Raw genomic sequence first — 18,126 nt, 5'->3', positions numbered from 1 at the left:
ATTGCTCCCCCAAAACAGGAGCTGTTCAGGGTAGGAATTGATCCTCTGCAGAGCATTGGTTTTTGTTTTCAGGAGTTGGCTGGAAGTGCTGTGTACAGCCTGGACCCCAGAAGCTGTCCCTGTACTGCGGGGTGGTGCTTCCGCAGCAGCAAAGCCCATGCAGAGTTCAGATGCTGCATGCGTGCCTTGTTCGTGGTACACTGAGAGCACGCAGTGCCAGTTTTCTCTTTAAGTAAGAGTATTTGTAAAAACTGTGGCTGGAAATACGTGGCAGTTTTTTAGTATGGCTGTGGAGGTGCTAACGGGATCACTGAGAAACTGTTTGGTTTTCTTATCAGATTTCTAAAAAAGCAAAAAAGAGAACTTTCACCTTGCTCCTTGAGCCTAAAGAGCAAATTCAGAAGTCTAGCAAGCCTTATGCTAGCAGTGCAATCCAGTTAACAAATATGCAGTCACTGTTTGATCTTAATTTTGTGGGGAACTCAAAAGCTAAATGGGAATCATGTTTGCCATGCTACTGCAACTACCTATGTCAGTTATACTGCTGGTATCATAAAATCACCATGTTTGTCTGAAAAAGATAAATTTTCCATTAAGAGATGTTGATGGGATTCCATTGAAATGCCATCATTTGTAGTTTTACTACCTTTGTCCCATTGTAGCTTTTCAGTGACCCTACTAGGAATCTCACCAAAGCATTTAGCCCACCTGCTTAGGTCATTCCTGTGGCTCTCCTGAAACAGTAGCTCCAAGCTTCTCTTTCTCCTTTATCTGGAGTTTTCCATCCCTTTAAATGCCAGTATGCTTCCACATAAGTGGATTTCCAGTTTCTGCATTTAATGGACCCTGCTTATTCTTTAATAAAGAATGTGTGATGTTAATATTCATAAAAGATACGAGTTTGCCAGTCTGAATTCAGCAGTGGAATTGGTGTTTTTGGACATCTTTTGGATGTTTTCTGTGTATGCTTCTCCATCTGATGTAATAAAGTATTTTTCCTTTTAATGAGCAAGAGCGCAGCCTAGCTGAATGTGCATATTTTTTACAGCCTATAGTAAATTGTTTTTCTTGCTACATTCTTGTCATCCTGCCCTTTTCAATGTGAATAATACATTTGAATTTAGTAGGCTGCATTCAGAAATGATGCTTAAGAGAAAGAAAATGTAAATAGCAGAGCTGACAGTCAGGACTTAAACCTACTAAAGTGACAGAATATCTGATTTTAATAGTGTAAAACATCATAGAAAAGGCAAAAACCACTTAACACGTTCAACAGAAAGCAGGTTGAAATTTCTCATTGTTTTTTTTTTCCCCCAGCAAAAAGCTGTTTGTCCCAAATCAGGATCCTAAGTATGTCCTCCCTCAAAACATATGAGTGAATGCACTAGGACAGACTGATTTTGCACTAGACTGTGTGTAACAGTTGTCAGCAGCTTTCATTGTAGCCTCCTTTGCAGTAGTTACTGCATAGAAAAGGTTGTGATGTGCAGTTTAGTCACTGGGAAGCTCATAAAGCAGATACCACTTGTCATCCAGGAAGACTTGACATTTCAGGTGAGTTGATACTTCTAATGCAGTAATTGACATCACGTTCTCCTCTCATGCTCCATAGTCAGTATATAGATAGGAAGTGTGATTGTTCTCCACAAAGAATAATCTGTTGCTGCTGTGCCCAGCTCTTGCAATTGGCAACACGCATCCTGTTTTCAGAGAGGCACCTTGGAGAAGGAATTGGCAAACAGGTTGTAAGTTTTTCTCATTTTGTCATCGTACCTCATTACTGTTGTATTTCCTTCTCAAGTCCAGTTCTTTTTTTGTGTATTTTAGCAGGCTTTTAATTTTTTCTGTATTAATTCCTCATTATCTCCGATACCAGTAACCAGCAAAAGCTCTCTAGGAGGCAGGGGGAAGGAAGAGACTGCTGATTTTAACTTGGTTGTTTTTAAAACAAACCCTTTCTGTAAATGCGTTGCCAGGCACAAAACCATACAGTGAGCAACACTGACAAGCGTAATTGAGTGCCAGTCACCTGCCCACTTCTAAGAACACCTGCTTTCCTGAAGCAGTGATAAAAATGTTAGCGTTGCAATTATTAAAGCCCAGTCAGAATGAGAGTGGTGTGGCTTATTTGTTACATGACACAGTTACTACCATTCTGCATGTGTGAAAGTAATAAAACGACACAACAAGCAGGCACTGGGTTTTACCAATTTTATTTCTAGACTTTAGTGTTGTTTTTTTTTTGTTTTTTTGTTTTTTTTTTGTTTTTGCTGGAAACTTGTCTGTTACAGGTCTGTTGGTGAAAATGTGCATTTCAGACCAGTGATGCCAATAAGTACAATATAAAAATGTACAAATCTGAATTGCTTGCTTACTACAGATTGTTATAACAACGTGACAAACAAAGCATCTCTGTTGGCACATGAACCCACGTATCTGGATTTGGCATTTCAGTACATACAATATGGAAAGAAATTTGCAGTACACACTGCCGCTCAGTGTAACACGTAACATAACCAACAACCACTAACTCAGTAATCATGTTTGGTTCAGAGACACAGAGATGCCACAAACAGAAGTGTTTTATGAGGTAAGCAGTAAGAAATGTTCCTGAAATTTGGACAGAATGTATCCAGTCCTCCTGGGTCCTGCGACTGCTAGTAGCATTGCAATGCTCTGTTTATGCACTATGTAGGGTCTTAACTGCATTTGCCTCAAAAGAGTTCTAATTCTGTTTTGGTTTAGCAGCATACAGGCAACAGCTAGATTATTCTTCAGCATACAACTCTGTTAGCTGGCTTATTTATGAGATTTACAGGCTTTTTAAATTAGCATTATGCTATAATTAACAAAAAAAAAATTAAAAAAAAACAAAAACAAAAACTAAAAAAAAAAAACCAACAAACAACCCTAGTATATCATAACAGATTAAACACACAAAATACTTAAGAGTTCCAGAAGATAACCTATCACACCAAGTGATGGATCCCAACTGACGGGAACCACATCAGGTGGCATACAAAAGTTATATTATAATGCACCTTTCATATATCAATGTGGCTAATAACACAGCTTAGAACTACTATGATAATAAACCCCAGATCAGACAAAGAATCCAGCTTTATAAAATGTGTAACAACAAAAAGCGACATTACTGATCTCCTGAAATGTCTGCTGTCTTTAAATCAATGCAACCTAGTTGCAAATCGCGAGACCCATTCAGAACAACGTTCGATGCATTTCCATTTGCAGTAGAACTATGAGGCACTGTGTACGAACATTAAAACCTGGTCTAGACATGGTTAACTGAAGTATGAGGTATTGTGAAACAGGAACCTTTTTGGAATAGAGCAGTAATCACATTAAGTAAAAATTGATCACATAAAAAATCTACAAAAAAAAAAAAAATGATGTCAATAATATAATTTTCTATGAGAAAATTAAAACCTATAACATGGCAGTATATGACATTGTATAACAAAAAAAAAAAAAAAAAAAAAAAAACTGATCCACAAAATAGCAGCAAAACACAATGACAAAGATACAGAAAAGCAATGTTAATTTTTTTTCAAACCATGCTGGGAATTTATCCATAGCAGCTCAATAAAAATGGAGCATCCACTCCTCTTCTTTTCTCTTTTTTCTTTTTTCTTTTTTTTTTTAACTTTTTTTCTTCTTTTTTCTTTTTTTTTTTTCTCTGTTCCTTTTTTTTTGTTTTGTATTGTTTTTACAATCAACACCTTAGCGGCAGTTTTCTCACATACATTTCACCATCACATTCTCCTCGAGCATCAACTTCAACAGCTATGTCCACGTCCCTTCAGCTACTTCCTAAAATAATAATAAAAAGATACATAGCCAAGATGTGCAAATTTTCTATTTGTAGCTAAATAAAAAAAAAAAATTGGGGCATATACTGGAATAAGAACTTCTTTCAAGTACTCCAATTTTCATATCTATTAACTATGGCGTTTTTTTTCATGGTTAGCCTGCTATTGAAAATGTCTAAGGGGCCAAATAGACTGCTTGGTTTTGGGTTTGTTCTCTGAAGCGTGTCCTTTTTCTTTAATAAGCTGTGTTAAAACTGCGACATCAAGGGTAGAACGATTCTTTTTTTCAAACAGGGGCGATTGCATTATTGTACAAATCATACTGGCCTTACGAACATCCTCTGCAATAAATATTCTTTTTAGCCTTAACTATAAATTATATATTTTAGTGTTTAAAAACCTTCAGTTGTAAAACATCTAGAGACAGTCCTTAAACTATGCGTCCTATACGTGAACCTTTAAGGCCCCTAATTTATAACCATGTGTTGGCACCAAAGGATTTCTAAACTTCAACTTTTCTATAGAAAAGGATAGGAAGATATCCTGGCAATTTGTGAATGCAATTTCTCTCACTGGAACACAACCTTCGGAAAAAAAAATCACCTTTCCTCTAACACCATAGTTAAATGCACTTGCTTTGCAATTCTGAGTTTGCGAACAAGCACTTAATATATTTCCAAACCATTCCATTAACAAAAAAAAAAAAAAACAAAAATTCCCACACAATAAAAGAATGTATTTCCTATATCTAATGGACTGAAAGTGCTTTGAATGGAATGGTTTTAGAATATTACAAACAAACAAAAAAGACTAAACTGTGGATTGAACCTGACCATAATTGGGCTGAATATCTGCGGGGTCAGACCAGCATTTTTACACAGGTAACTACAAAAATATGAAGATTACAAAAATATAATATATTATGTCACTATTTCGGTTTCTCTTTATAATAGAGTATCGTATGAGTAGTACATTGGCCTTTCCCAACAACGCTAAGCTGGAACCCTACAAATGCACAGGCAATCCACAGGCACAAAAAAAAAAAAAAGATTAACATATAATAATGCTGTATACTAACATACACTAACTTATGGGTTACGTTAACCATTTATAAGGTGAAGAGGATAAAAAAAAAAACTAAGGAAATAAAATAAACATTTACAGATGAATTATAAAGTGACTAAATGCATAAGCAAGCAAGATACAGAAAAGCCTAGAACTGCGTTAAAGTTATGCTTTTTAAAGAAAAAAAAAAGAATATTTCATTTACTATCTAAAAAAACCCTCTTCTACTTTAAAAATGGTTGGTTGGTTGGTTGGTTTTATATGTAAGAAATCAAATCTAATACCTCCCCTGGAGACATTTTGTGTGTTAATGCCTATTTTTACAACATACAGACAAGAACACTTTAATATAAAAACTAGTTGATTATTATTGTATAAAATCCTCTATTTTTGTAGCACAAACCCCTGGGGGCAATGCAAATACTATTTTTTTCCTTTTTTAAGACAGTTTTTGGGGTATTTTTTGTTTATTTGTTTGTTTGAAGTCACAGATGGAAGGGAGACAGAGCAAGAAAAAATATAACAAGACTGGTTTTCCCTTCTGGTATAAAAATGTCCTGGAGAAAAGGGTTTCTGGGGGGGAGATCCCGATGCTGATTCCTTCTCAGATGCCCTTTCTTTGTCTGCTTCTCTTGCCAAGCAAACCCATTAGAAGAAGTCCTCTTAAATGTTCACATCTCGCACATCAGTGGGTGTGCAGGAAAGGTCTGCTTCGTCCTCTACAGTCTTTGTTTCTGAAGATACGTTGTGCTGCTGTGCCTGGCGTAGACTGGATTCAAGGAGGGATTCAATCTGTTCTTGGCAGGCTCGTAAACAATCCTAGGGAAGATTAAGCGGGAGGAGAAAAAAGACCCAGGGTCCTTTAGAAAAATACTAACATCACAAACAAAATACCTTTTCTTGAAACGTCACGAGAAGTACAGTCGTGTTATTTGGGAGTGTAGGTAGAGCAATGCTGAACTGTGCAAGGATTGATGAGGCACTCAAACTGCTGCAGAATGCTAACTGGCTCCAGCCTTCAGCAGTAACTCCTGCCATCTTCTATTTAACAGCCTCAGTGAGCAGCTCCACACGTGCTCCTCTGGCAACAATGTCATTTTGCTCCTGGAGTCAGCACACAGAGCTGCGTGCGTGGATGTGGTGCACACTCCTGTAGTGACACGGGCAATAGCCACCCTGCCTGGCAGGACCTTGGATAAGAAAGCTCTTCAACAGAAGTGGCATGCACATGGATGCTTAGATACACAAAACTGAAGCTGCTACTATCTGCAGTAATGGGCAGCTCGGGTTAGCTAACTGATTTCTAACTCAAAAAGCACCTGAACAGAGAAAACTTAACCACCTGCGTGACCCCAATGTGCAGAGATCTTTTAGAAGCATCACTATGGTGCTGCCACGCTCTCAGTTTGCTACTGCATCCACCTGACAGCTCAGAGAGCTCTTTCCCAGCTTCACAGCCCATGTCTGGAGCTGAGTGCCCACTACGGAAGGTGCCATGGCTGTGCTGTGCACCGGCTGCGGTTTGAATGGAGAGCAGCAAGTGCCCAGCAGGACCAGGTCTACTGTGGGAAAGGGGAACTTCCCCAGCCACTGAGCACACCACGAGCAGGCACATCCAAGTCTACCTATTGATGCACAGCAATTCCATTTGGAGAAGGCCTGTCAGCTCAACCTGTCCGACCTCCTGCAAACTACGACTGCATTCTTCAGAGCCACGCACATCCACTGCAAGGGCACAGAACTGGTGCCTCAACAGGCACAACAATCCCACTGTTTTGCCAAAATTCCTCCAGCTTGCTGTTTACTCTTATCTATACAACAAATATCGTAAGCTTTTTCCCAACATATTTAACTCTGTGTCTGAAGGACTTTGAAGTTTCCTTTCAGTACTGCCTTTTCTGATTTAACCTATGACATGTGTTAGCCCTTGCGGTGAACCCAGTCTTCCATGATAAATTGCCGTCAAAAGTGTTAGGATGTGCATGACTGAGAATGAATGTTGTTTTCCTGAGAGGGTGACCTGCCTGCTGTTTTCTTTATTTCCCAGTTTCAATTCTGCCTTCATTCAGAGGCTTCTTGTGTGATCTACCAGCTTTTCACTGATTCCACTACCACAAGAATCTCCTCTGCCACCAATAAGGGCACATGGCATTTGGGGTAAAATAAGATTAGAAACCCAAGCAAACAATTCTCTGCGAGGCCTTTCTGAGAGAGAGGGAGGTTAATCCTACCTCTAAGCAGATCAGACCATCAGTTACAGCTCACTGAAAACACATAACCTATGACCTTTCTTGGTTTAAACCCTAGTGTAATATTTCCTCTTGACAGAGACACACAGCGTTTTAAATGACAAAAAGAAACGCCTCATATCCTGAAGTCATGATGCCTTTGGCTCCTGCATTCCTCTGGCCTTCCCACTAAGTTCCCTGTGAAGCCCCTCACCCCTTCCCAAGATATGACAGATCAATCCTGTCTGTGTGGCTGCTGCTCGCCCGTCCTGCAGCATGTACCTCAGTCACACTTGGAATTAGATGTATTAAACAGTACATGAATAGCGGTTCGGGGATTTTCACTTTTACAAATCCGGGCACTTTTTCAGATAATTCTGTTATAACAAGGTACTATGCCCACGGTTCCAAACAGAAGCCAATTTATTTTCAGAGCAAAGCAAATCCTGTTTTTGTTTTTGATGCTGCTATTTGCATATAGCATGTCTGAGTTCTAAAAACCCAAACCATTCAAAAGGATTTCTATTAATACCTATTCTTCTCCCTCTGGAGTTCAGCCGCCAATTCATATCTAGAACTACATCATTTAAAGGTTATTTTTGACCACAGATGTTTTTAATTCCTGTCAAAATCTCACAGTACAGCATGTCAGAACTGCAGAAGATGTTTTAAAGCATTATCCTTACAAGTTTTATGAACGGCAGTCTTGTGCTGCAGGCGATGGACAGTATTTTAAGTGTTAAGCATTTTGTTTCAAACCATTCAAACTAACTCAGTTAGTTACTCAGTTAGTTACCAGATGAGCGGTTTGTTTGCAGGAATATCTTAGGGCTAGCAAAAAAGACTGCAAAATACAAAATTCACCGTGAACAACCTAATAAAAGCTCGTTTTCATTCTCAGTACTTCTCAATGCTGAAAAGCAAACACTAAACTTGTGCATTATTCTGATAACTTCTCCCAACAACTTTTCTGCTTCGCTACCCAAATTTTCAATGCGCACAGTTTGTTCAAGGTCATAAACCCTTCCTGGATTAATTAAGACCCTCAGTGGAGGAAAAAAAAAACAAAAAGACTTGCTAGCTTAAGTGATGTGCTCAAATACCTTTAACACACAGCAGACATGATCACACTCCAAGGTCAGATACTAAAGGAAACAAACAACAACAACAAAAAAGAAGCTGCTTGGAAGTCCTTTGTTACTGCCTGACCTGCTGTGGATAGCAAGCACATGTCTGAAGGTGCCTCTGAGTAGGGGCAGGCAGGAGACGAATTCCAGTGTGCTAACAGACAGCATGGAAACCCAATCTAATCTAGTTTAGCAAATTTCTGGCCTGGAAATGAATGTCAGGTAAAATTCCATCTGTTTGGATGATGGGGTCAAGAATAGAATGATGGAAGACAGCCCAAGACTTCTAATTGTGATTATCTGACTTCTAATTACCCCTGATCAAAGGCAGAATGGGAAATTGGACTGCTACCAACATAAACATGAACCATAAAGGAATTCCAATCAGGTGATATCCATTTTACTTTAGATTCAGCTTTCTGTGAGACTAAAGGTAAAAAAGTGTAATTATATAACCTGAAATCCAACAGACCGGCTGCTCTAGCTAATAGATAATCTGGGAGAACGTTAGCCATGCTGTTATAATGCACACTCTTAATATTTCAGCCACATCAGTATAAAGGGCTTCAGTCATGTAGGCTGACAAAGGGGAACCATCACTATGGAGTAACAAACTTCACGTGGATGCCAGCTAAATAGACACTGGCCGTAGGCTTACATGGGCTGGCCTTATGGGAAACTGTCTTTGCAAGGGAATCACACTGTGTACAAAACCAAGCAATTTACCCTTTCCAAAGCAGTAGCTGTGAAAGATACTGTACTCTTATTCCATTACAAACACAACATATATCTACATTCAGTATAATTTTATGGTCCTCGCTTTCTGTAGTAGTCTCTACAAAAACCTTCCAACTCTAGCTGCGCTAACAAGTAAATATGTTTAGCAGTGGAAGCAAGCTGGAAGATAGTTACTTCCTTTCAAAGGTCTTAGTTCTTTTTTAAGTTCAGGTCGTACAGGTTGTGGCCTTATGACGACCTTGGACAATAGGAAACAAATAAGCATTGGTTCTCTTCTTTAGCGCTAAATTTTCCTCTAAAAGAGCTGTCATCAAATAAGTCAAGTCATATAAGGACATGCTCTTGTTCTCTAAGGTGTGAGAGCATCTCCCTGAATGCTCTGTCAGGAATGATTACAACTACCTCTGTTTGAGTCAGATGCTGTTGATAGCAACAGTAAGCCTTGAGTTTTTCCTCAGTACCTCCTTCAGTCACCTTGCGCCAAGAAGAGGCCAATCATACGCTGACCTACCTACACTGCTCCCAAACTCACTGAAAGCATTCCATATACATACCAAGCTGAGCTGTGGGATATTTACAGCATTTAAGGTTTCTATAACATTTGACATTTCAGCACTGGATCCATACTACTTTAGCTGTGGTAACGTAAATGGCAAAAACAACGCACTAAATACTGAGGCATTGTGAAAGTGATCAAAATAATAAGCTGTGATATAATATTTGTCAGCAGTTGTTTCACATCGTTTATCTAACGTAAAATATTCTGCTGTAATTCATTATGATGCATTCACCCTTCCAGAAATCATTCAATCCCGCCAACAACACCCAGTTACACAGAACTAGTTCGGATGGACCTGGACTGATAAAATTCTCTACGGATTTAAATTATTAACGTGTAAAATTATATAACAACATCTCAAAGATTCTGCCCTAGCCACAGAGTTGTCTTTATTTGTCTCATTGTCCAGCACTGGGAGACCTCACAGGAACCTTTTAAAAGCATCTATTTATTGGTCTTCCACATTGTTGCAAAACAAAGCTCAACTCTGCCCCAACTTCACACACCATTATGACATGGATCATTGACTTTAGGTCTTCCTTGTAGGCTCCCTTCCTGGCCCATTCACTCATGAAAGGTTTATTGCTCGCTAGTTACTGATGTGCATCTCCTGGAAGCTGCAGGGCAAAATGAGAGTCCTGTGAGGACCATCTACCTTGTCAGAAAGTCGTGGGACAAGCATTTGTTCCAAAAAGGAATTCAATACCAGCTACTGTGCAGGTCTAGCACGTAATAAACCAAATTAGATCATTAGAACTCTTTTAAGAAGGGCTTTTTCACACCGCTTGGCACAATAAAAGGCCTCAAGAATGGTCAAAGATAAGGTCAGAGATACCACGAGGTCCATTTATTGCAATCCCAGTAAGTATTTCCTCGTCTTTACTTTAATAGTTTTCTTTTGCACAGACTGCTGTTTAATTACCTACAAGCAAATACGGCTTTTGCAATCGTCCCAACTCAGCTCAGGGTTTCCTCTGCGCTGTCAGATACGCCTCTCAAGAACACCAGAGCTGGACGTGGCGTTCCTATCAGCAAACTGCAGCACTGTAACTGCCGGTTATTAATGGCCGTAACGACAGCACAGAACGGGGATGAACACCAGCGAGCATCTTCAGGAAATGCACTCTGAGGTTTGACCTTTATCGAGATTTACTGCCAGATTAGCGACTGCGCAGCAAGCAGGCATTCGTTCTTAAACTCTAAGGCAGAAGGATCAACTGAGAAGAGTCACTTACCGGATCACATTTGATAACTTGTGATAGGAAATGTGTGAGGCATTGATAGGAGAGGAAAGTGTTAGTGTTCCCCAGATGCAGGCCTTGCACAGCTGCTACCACACTGCCAGCTGCGATCATGGAAGGTGGGTTTGAAATAAATTTAACATCTGTATGAAGAAAGAAGAGGGGAAAAAAAAAAGAAAAAAAAAGACTGAAATGATTGCTGTAGAAGCCTGCCCATACGCATACACTCTCTTCTCCCAGCATGGCTTCAGCTGCCAGCTGCTGCACCCAAACGCTGGTGCTTCCCGCTCCGAGCTGCCACAGGCCCCGACCTGCCAGCACTGGTCCGGGCGGGCAGCCCGCTGTGCACGACGCCTGGTGGCCCACCATCACCTGCGGACCTCAGTGTCCCGGCACTTTGCTTGTAATGGTGCAGCACTGCAGGGGAAACCCATTCCCATTCCCCAGTATTGTGCACCACCAAGCCCTAGGTGTGCTCCGAGCGGAGTCCCTGGGCCGTCTCAAGCACTGACATTCAAAGGAATATGGCTTTAATGAACGGCGACATCAGTAAAAAGAAAGGAAGAGAGAGACCGCTTAGCCCTGTCAGGAGGCAGATAATCCATATTTAAATTAAGGTTTCATCTTAAAAATGCTTTGTCTCGACCTAGTCTCTTGTCAGTGGCTGCCATCCATCCCGGCAACAGGGATTTAATGTAAATGTGGCATAACTAAGTGACGGGGGTCCCAAGAATTGGCGGACAATCAGTTACATTCTGATGTGACACCATGCTGACAAGAGGCTGGGCCCCCTTCCAGACTGCAGTGCTGTAGGTCTCTCCACAAAGCCACTCCCATGATTCCTTAAGGGGCTATCTCTGCCATTTAGCACGGTTTGGGTGCGTTTTTTAATAAGAATAATCCACGTTTTAATGCTAAGACTCTTTCCGCTGAACAGGAATGCGTTTGATGTGTGGCAGCGTACACCTTGGAGGGGAATCGAAAAGAAAAGGAAAAAGCGGCGCAAAACAAACATCTGATTTTGTGAGGAAGAAAGGGAAATGCCACATTATACGCGAGAACCTGAGATACATTCCTTCAGCTTTTATCAGAACACAACTTCCTCTGGGCTGAAAAAATATAAACCATCTGTCAAACCCCTGAATGAAATCAAAGGAATGGACAGCTTAGAGAGCTCAGTGGAACAGTGTAAGTATTAAACCATCCATCTCCTTTATTATGGTAAAATAACTTTTGTGACAGTGTTTTACCAGTGCAACTAAAGTCTCCACCACTCTGTAGAAGTCCCCTCTCTGAATCTGTTCACGTATCTCTGACACTTTGTTGTAGCCCAGACCAGTACCCACCTTCACAAGGGCATTTCGCCCCGCGCTCCACGAACCTTCACGTTAGAACTGATACGGTTAATTGTGGCCCAGCTTTTGTGATGCGCTGCCAGCAAAAAAGCCAACCTTGGTCTAAAGCCATCTCCTGCGCGCCACCGCGTTCAAAGCAAATGTAATTTGCCCCCTTTTCCTAACCCGCCCATTGCAGGACAGACGCTAAGTACACACACCTTGGATCAAGCTCCTGTCATTCCCCCAAATCAAGATAGTTACGGTTGGTTATTGACAACATGCGCCTTCCACAGATGGTCTCCCAGCTGAAACACTGAAAGGCGGTGGCAGGTGGGCTCCAGAAGCAAGGGCCTCCAGCAGGCAAACGTGAATCTCACCACGATTTGGTTTCCAGCGGGATACGGCGGCAGTGACTTCACGCCAGTACTGACTGCTTTCCACGCACAGGACGTGGCCAAAATGTGTCAGTTTAATGAAGTCTGTCCTGACAAGATCATGTTTGGGATTAATATTTGCGTTCTTCTTTTAAATGGAGCAGTAAACAAGAACATGAATTCATAGTCACACCCTCATTCTTTCCAAGGTGGAAAAGTGATAATGAAGTTTAAATGACCAGTTTGTGTCTGTCCTTATAACCACTCCAGACAAGCAGCATGGACTGCCTTTTTGTTGCAACTCAACAAGGAATTATTTGTGGCAGAGGCCACTAATTTCAGCATATTAATCAGGGGGCCCCTCTCGCCTGTAATTGGATGCCCCCAAGTGAAGAGTGTGGCATCATTGTCAGCCTCCATCGCCTCATCTTGCGCTATTGAGCGCTCAGGAACAAGGGGGCTTCGGTGAGATGAATTAGACCTGACACAGCCACAATGGGGTAGGGGGCCCCATCAATTGAAGCACACATCCCCAGTAGCCTATCTGAGACTTCATCCAAAAAGAATAAACAACTTCAGCGTTGTTAAAAAGAGAGAGAGAGAGAGAGGGGAGGGGGAGGAGAGAGAAGAATGCCAGCCACCCTGAAGGGAGGACAAAGCAGGCATATAGGCGCTGCAGCGCTTTAAAAAAAATTCCTAACAAGGCGAGTCACCCCTTTTCCTTTTTAAATGGAGCAGCAGTTCCATCCGTCTGGAGAGCTGGGGGCTATGAATGAAAATCTTTTCATTGAGGCAAATCAAAACTGTGAACATAAATCACTTGCTGCAAGATGCAACAGGTTCCAACTGGTCACATACCTTGAGACTCCCAATTTTATAAAGGCCAGAGAATAGGAGAATTGTAACCCGGTTGTTTCAAAGCGAGATCTTTCTTTCTCCATTCGAGAGAAGGAAAGCAACAACAATAATAATGGCGATAATAATAATATAAAAGGAGCCCGGTATGTTTTGATAACCAGAGGAACATAATGAAATGCTGAAGCTCCAATATTTGTTGCTATTCATTGTTATGCTTGTATAGAGCCGCAGTTCTCCCTCAACGCTGGTCTTAACTTGGGCCAAAAGAGGCCTGCTTCCTTTTGAGCTATCCCTGCCTTGTTCGGCCATGCCAAAGCCCCATTCATTAAGCTCAATTATGTGTTAACTTCAAACAACCCCTGGTAAATTTTTTTTTCTCTTTTTCTCCCAAACCTACCACAGCACAAAGACATCCTTTGGTGAAAATGGATTTCTCGAAACTGAACCAAATCAAACAAATCCACTTCTACCAGCCAGGCAAGCGAAGAGAGAGCTCAGAAGGAATTCCCCTCCACTTCACCTTGCGACGTAACCTTCTCGTTCTGGAGCAAGCACGCATGCACACTCATCCACAAACACTTCCACAGCATTCACCTTGCTAAGCCAACTGGCAGAGATCTTACTTTTTAGGCCAGCATTATTTTGCTGCCTCCTCTCAGGAGCCCCTCCTTCAGGAGGGACACGGGCTGTGCACTTCAAGCAGAGGACATACTGAGCTCACCCCCGAGGCCACTTCAGCGAGTTTCACAGCGTTTCTAATGGACTTTGGATTGGGCCCCACAGCACAGCATCCAGGCAACACAAGGCATTTGCAGTCCATTTAGGTTCATTTTGGCAGGGGGAAATACAACTGCAAAGCAAAGTCCAGATGCTACTTAAGCCACACGTTATATTCACTAGCCAACAAAGAAGTTGTGGGGAAAGCAAGAGGTAGAGAAAATCCCAACATCCAAAAATAACAATAAAAATACAGAGCCCAGCGACAGCCCTTCTGTGTGCATTTTCCCCAGGAAATATTCCCAACTTGAGTAGGGAGCCAAAGAAGGCCCCAGTTCCGGTGAGCTCAGCACTGTTTTTCAAAAGCTAAGTAGAACTCCCAGAACATGGCTCTCATTTACTGATGCATTCTCCAGCTGTGGTTTGTACCAGCGTTAAATAAAGCCTCTAGATGTGCTTCCTAGAAGGAAATATAACAACACCAACAGTAGATCAAAGTACTGGACCCTTAGCGAGTCTCCAACCTTTGGACTACTCTTGTTTTCATCCCTGTCATTGCCAACACAACAACCTAGGTGAACTGTCCCCATATCCAAGGGGAGGCTGAGGTAGCATCAAAATCAGCCAGTTACACGTTCAGAGTCCCAGCAGCTTTACCTGGTGGGATCTGCCATGGAGAGCATGTCTCATTTTCCCATGGTGCTTCTGCAGGTGGTGTGAATGCTGCTGGGGGTTGCACTCCCCAATCCTGGAACAGTGCTTCTGCAGTGGGAGCCGCCCCACCACGCCGGGTGATGCCAGTGCTTATAGACGTCCCATGAGGGCTCGGTTCTGTCTCTGGGCCTCTATCAGTAGGCTCTGTGTAACCCGTGTTTTCTTCCGAGTACCTGCAGATGTCTCTTGAATCTTTTTGCCAAGTCCGTATCTGGAAAACGAGCTCCCCTAACTGGGCTGACCACACATCCCACCAAGGTTTCCCAAGGTGCCACTGCAGGCTTGATATCTTCCAGCACGGCCACTAACAAATATTAGCGTTTAATGCAGCGCAGTATCTCCTTTGCACTACGTTTTATCGGTGCTAACAGCATCTGGCATTCCTCTTTACGTGCTACTGCAAAAGAACATTTGCTTTGGCTGCTTTTTCTTCCTTATTCCTTTGCCATTCGTGGATTTGTCTCGTCATACTGACAGCCAAGGCACCGAACGCGCCGCATTTGAGCAGAGGATCTATGTTCCCTCCAGGACTTCTTTTGTCCTGCTCCTCCGCTCCGGTCTGTGGGAACCGCGAGATCTGGAGGACAGCTTTTCCTTCCCGCTCTGCCAGGGTTCAGCGGGTGAAGCCGGCGCACGCACAAACGCACACACACACTCCGCATGCAAACACGGAACTTCAAAGCCGCGGCGCGCACAGGCACGGTGCCCTTGAAACCAACGATCGGGGCCCTGCAGACCCAGCCTGGCGAGCGCCTGCACGGGGCCCTGCACATGGCTCTGCACATGGCTGCGGCGCAGCACGTGGCCGGGGCGCAGATGGCAGCGCCGGGCCCGCGCCAGCAAAGCCTCCACACCGCGTGGCTCCTGCCACTGCCGCCAGAGGGGAAGAGGCGGCTCGGGAGGGAAGTTTCCAAACCCCCACACAGAGCTGTTCCCTCTGCCTATAAAGTTGTCTTAGGACTGATCCGCAGGCAGGATTTCCCCGTGTGAGCAGCGAGCCTCTTGCTGCCCCAGCACTGATAAAACCCAGTGCGTGGAGGCGATGGGATTGTGCCCTGCAGCGTGCGCCCCGTGCTGCTGCACAGAGAAGAGCAGTGCTTCTCCCCCGGCCAACGCATTCAAATCAGAAGTATCTTCTGAAAACGCTTACCTGTGCGGAGTAATCCACCTTCTACAAACAACAAGGGCAATAACCAGGGCTTAAGCTCCCTCCCCACAGCCCCGAGAGCCCACGTTAGCCATAGCCAAGAGCCAGGGCCAGCTGTGCGCAGGGGAGCGACGCGCTTTGCGGAGCGTGCAGGGCTCATACCTGTAGCGCACAGAGCCACAAAAGTCTGAGCATGTTTACGGATGATCTGTTTGGTGTCCTCTGCCAGAGGCATTTTAGTGAGGAAATGTTCAATGAAATCGTGGGGGGTCATTGCAGCCAGATTCCATTTCAGCTTATTCACCAGCAGCAGCTCCATTTGCTGCAAAGACAAAAGGGAGGAAGGGGAAAGAAGGGGAAGAAACGAAGGGAAAGCGCGGTTAGCCCCGGTGGTGCACACGGGGCCGCGCAGCACCCGCACCCCGCTACCCACGCCCGGCCCGGCGGAGCCCTCCCGCGAGGGTCGCCGCGCCCGGGGCCGGACCGGGCGCCCGCCGCAACCCCGGGGAAGCGCCGCACCCCAAACGGCCGCCAGGGGGCGCCCAAGTCGCGCCTCGCCGCGCCGGCTCCGAGCGGGGAAGCCTCGGCGGGGGGCGGGGGGCGCGGGGATCCGCCGCCGGTCCGCAGCCCCGCAGAGACGGGGCGGTGTGCAGGCGGGAGGATGCGGCCCTGCCAGGCCCCGAGAAGGGGCTTCCCCATCAGCGTGCTTGGCGGGGGGGGCCGTTTCTCCTTTTTTTTTTTTTTTTGCTTTTTTTTTTTTTTTTTTTTTTTGGCCTGAGGTGATTAAATATGCAATTACCAGTAACTCGTCGGGTCTGATGGAGTTGTCGGTATAAATGCACAGTTTTTCCGCGGTCAGAGGAATCGTTTCCTTCATTTTGGAAGCCACAAACATGCAGGTAGCTCCGAGCAATTGCAACCGGCTTTTCTTGAGGGGTTCGAACGACAAAAATCTGTCCAAATAATTCATCGCCAAGGGGAAAACTTCCTCTTCGCACTTCTGCTCCTCGCAGACCTGCGGGAAGGACGGAGATCGTTTAACAACAAATTCGGCATCGGCGCAGAGCGGCCCGTCCCTCCCCCACCCGGACCGTGCGGGGCGAGGTTGCGGGGGGAGAGAGAAACGCGGCCGGGAAACGGGGGGAGAACGGAGGTGCGAAGGAAAATGAAAGTCACGGGGGCCAAGCGGGGGAAACGCGGCGTTCGAACGATTCGTGGGAGGAAGGGGGGTCGGCGCGGAGGAGCTCGTCGTCCCCGCCGCGGCGGCCCCCAAAACGAACGACGAAAAAAGCATAGAAATGGGAAATGGCAGGAAAACGCGGGGGCAGCGGGAGGAAGAGGGGGGGGGCGGGCTGCCCCGGGGCTCGGCCGTTCCGCCTTCGCACTGCCCCCCGTTCGCTGCGGTGCCGCGATCCCCGCTCCGCTCGAGACACAAAGGTGGCGTCCAGCCGCATTTCCCCAGACGTCATCTTTTCAAAAAATATTTAAAAATATTTAAAAAATCCGCCGGGCTCCGGAAAAACGCTGAAAACGAAGCGGCGGGGGTCCTTTACCGAGCCCCGTGCCCGGGGTCCGCCGGGGGGGTCCCGGGGAGGCGCCCCGAAGTGGAATTCCCCGCGTCCCTCTCCCGCCCGCGGCGCGGCCGGGCGCGACGTTTCCCAGAGCGAGGCACGGCGCCGCGCTTTCAAAAATTAATTAAAAATAGATCGTGAGCGCCCGGCGCTTCGGAAACGCCACGAAAACGTAGCCCGGCTCCCGGGGCGCCCGCCGGGGGCCCCCCCCAAACGCGTCCCGCGCGGGCCGAGGCCCTTTCCGACCCGCTTTTCCCAGGCGACCTTGCAGATCGCCGCCCGGCACAAGCGCGCCTTTGAGGGGTGACCGCAGCCCGAGCTCTCTTCGAGCCGAACAAAGAAACTTTCACCCCGCGGCTCCCCCCGGCAGCGCGGAGCCCCCCGGCCGTGCCCTGCCCGCCGCCCCAGCGGGGTCCCCGGCCCCCCCCGGCCCCGGCCCCGCCGCACCCCCCCCCCTTGGCGCGCTCCCCGGGACTTTCTAATTTTCTCCCGATTAATAAACGCTTTTGCTTTGCAATAAAAGAACAAAGATGGCGCGTAATACTGGCACGGGCAGCGCTTGCATACGTGTACAAGGATATTAATTTAAAATAAAATCCCCGAAAAATAACCGGCAGCCT

The 18,126-nt window shown here is 45.0% G+C and overlaps 2 protein-coding genes across 6 annotated transcripts in view; one reads left to right on the top strand and one right to left on the bottom strand.

Moving 5' to 3' along the window:
* LTO1 (LTO1 maturation factor of ABCE1) overlaps positions 1 to 14,336 on the top strand; it is a 28,567-nt gene extending 14,231 nt beyond the window's left edge. For 2 of the 5 annotated variants that reach the window (XR_006167921.1, XR_006167918.1), the window contains 3 exons: positions 10,454 to 10,677; positions 11,726 to 11,976; positions 13,760 to 14,336. The gene's annotated coding sequence lies outside the window, so the exon portion shown is untranslated. Of the gene's footprint in view, positions 1 to 72; positions 3,952 to 10,453; positions 10,678 to 11,725; positions 11,977 to 12,418; positions 12,687 to 13,759 lie in introns of those variants that run through there. The other 3 variants (XR_006167920.1, XM_042813196.1, XR_006167919.1) reach the window with 2 other exon arrangements.
* The window catches only part of CCND1 (cyclin D1), a 16,951-nt gene continuing 1,027 nt past the window's right edge, over positions 2,203 to 18,126 (bottom strand). The window contains exons 2-5 of the mRNA XM_042813194.1: positions 16,735 to 16,950; positions 16,098 to 16,257; positions 10,783 to 10,931; positions 2,203 to 5,714 (exon numbers count right to left, since the gene is read on the bottom strand). Of these exons, the coding sequence (XP_042669128.1) occupies positions 5,559 to 5,714; positions 10,783 to 10,931; positions 16,098 to 16,257; positions 16,735 to 16,950 (681 nt within the window). The 3' untranslated portion in view covers positions 2,203 to 5,558. The remainder of the gene's footprint in view (positions 5,715 to 10,782; positions 10,932 to 16,097; positions 16,258 to 16,734; positions 16,951 to 18,126) is intronic.

Source organism: Centrocercus urophasianus, unplaced genomic scaffold, assembly GCF_019232065.1.
Source record: "Centrocercus urophasianus isolate 14NV4802_14NV808 unplaced genomic scaffold, USGS_Curo_1.0 seq_14, whole genome shotgun sequence".
Taxonomy (NCBI): Eukaryota; Metazoa; Chordata; class Aves; order Galliformes; family Phasianidae; genus Centrocercus; species Centrocercus urophasianus.
Note: the sequence above shows the minus strand (reverse complement) of the source record. Positions and strands in the feature narration are given on the sequence as shown.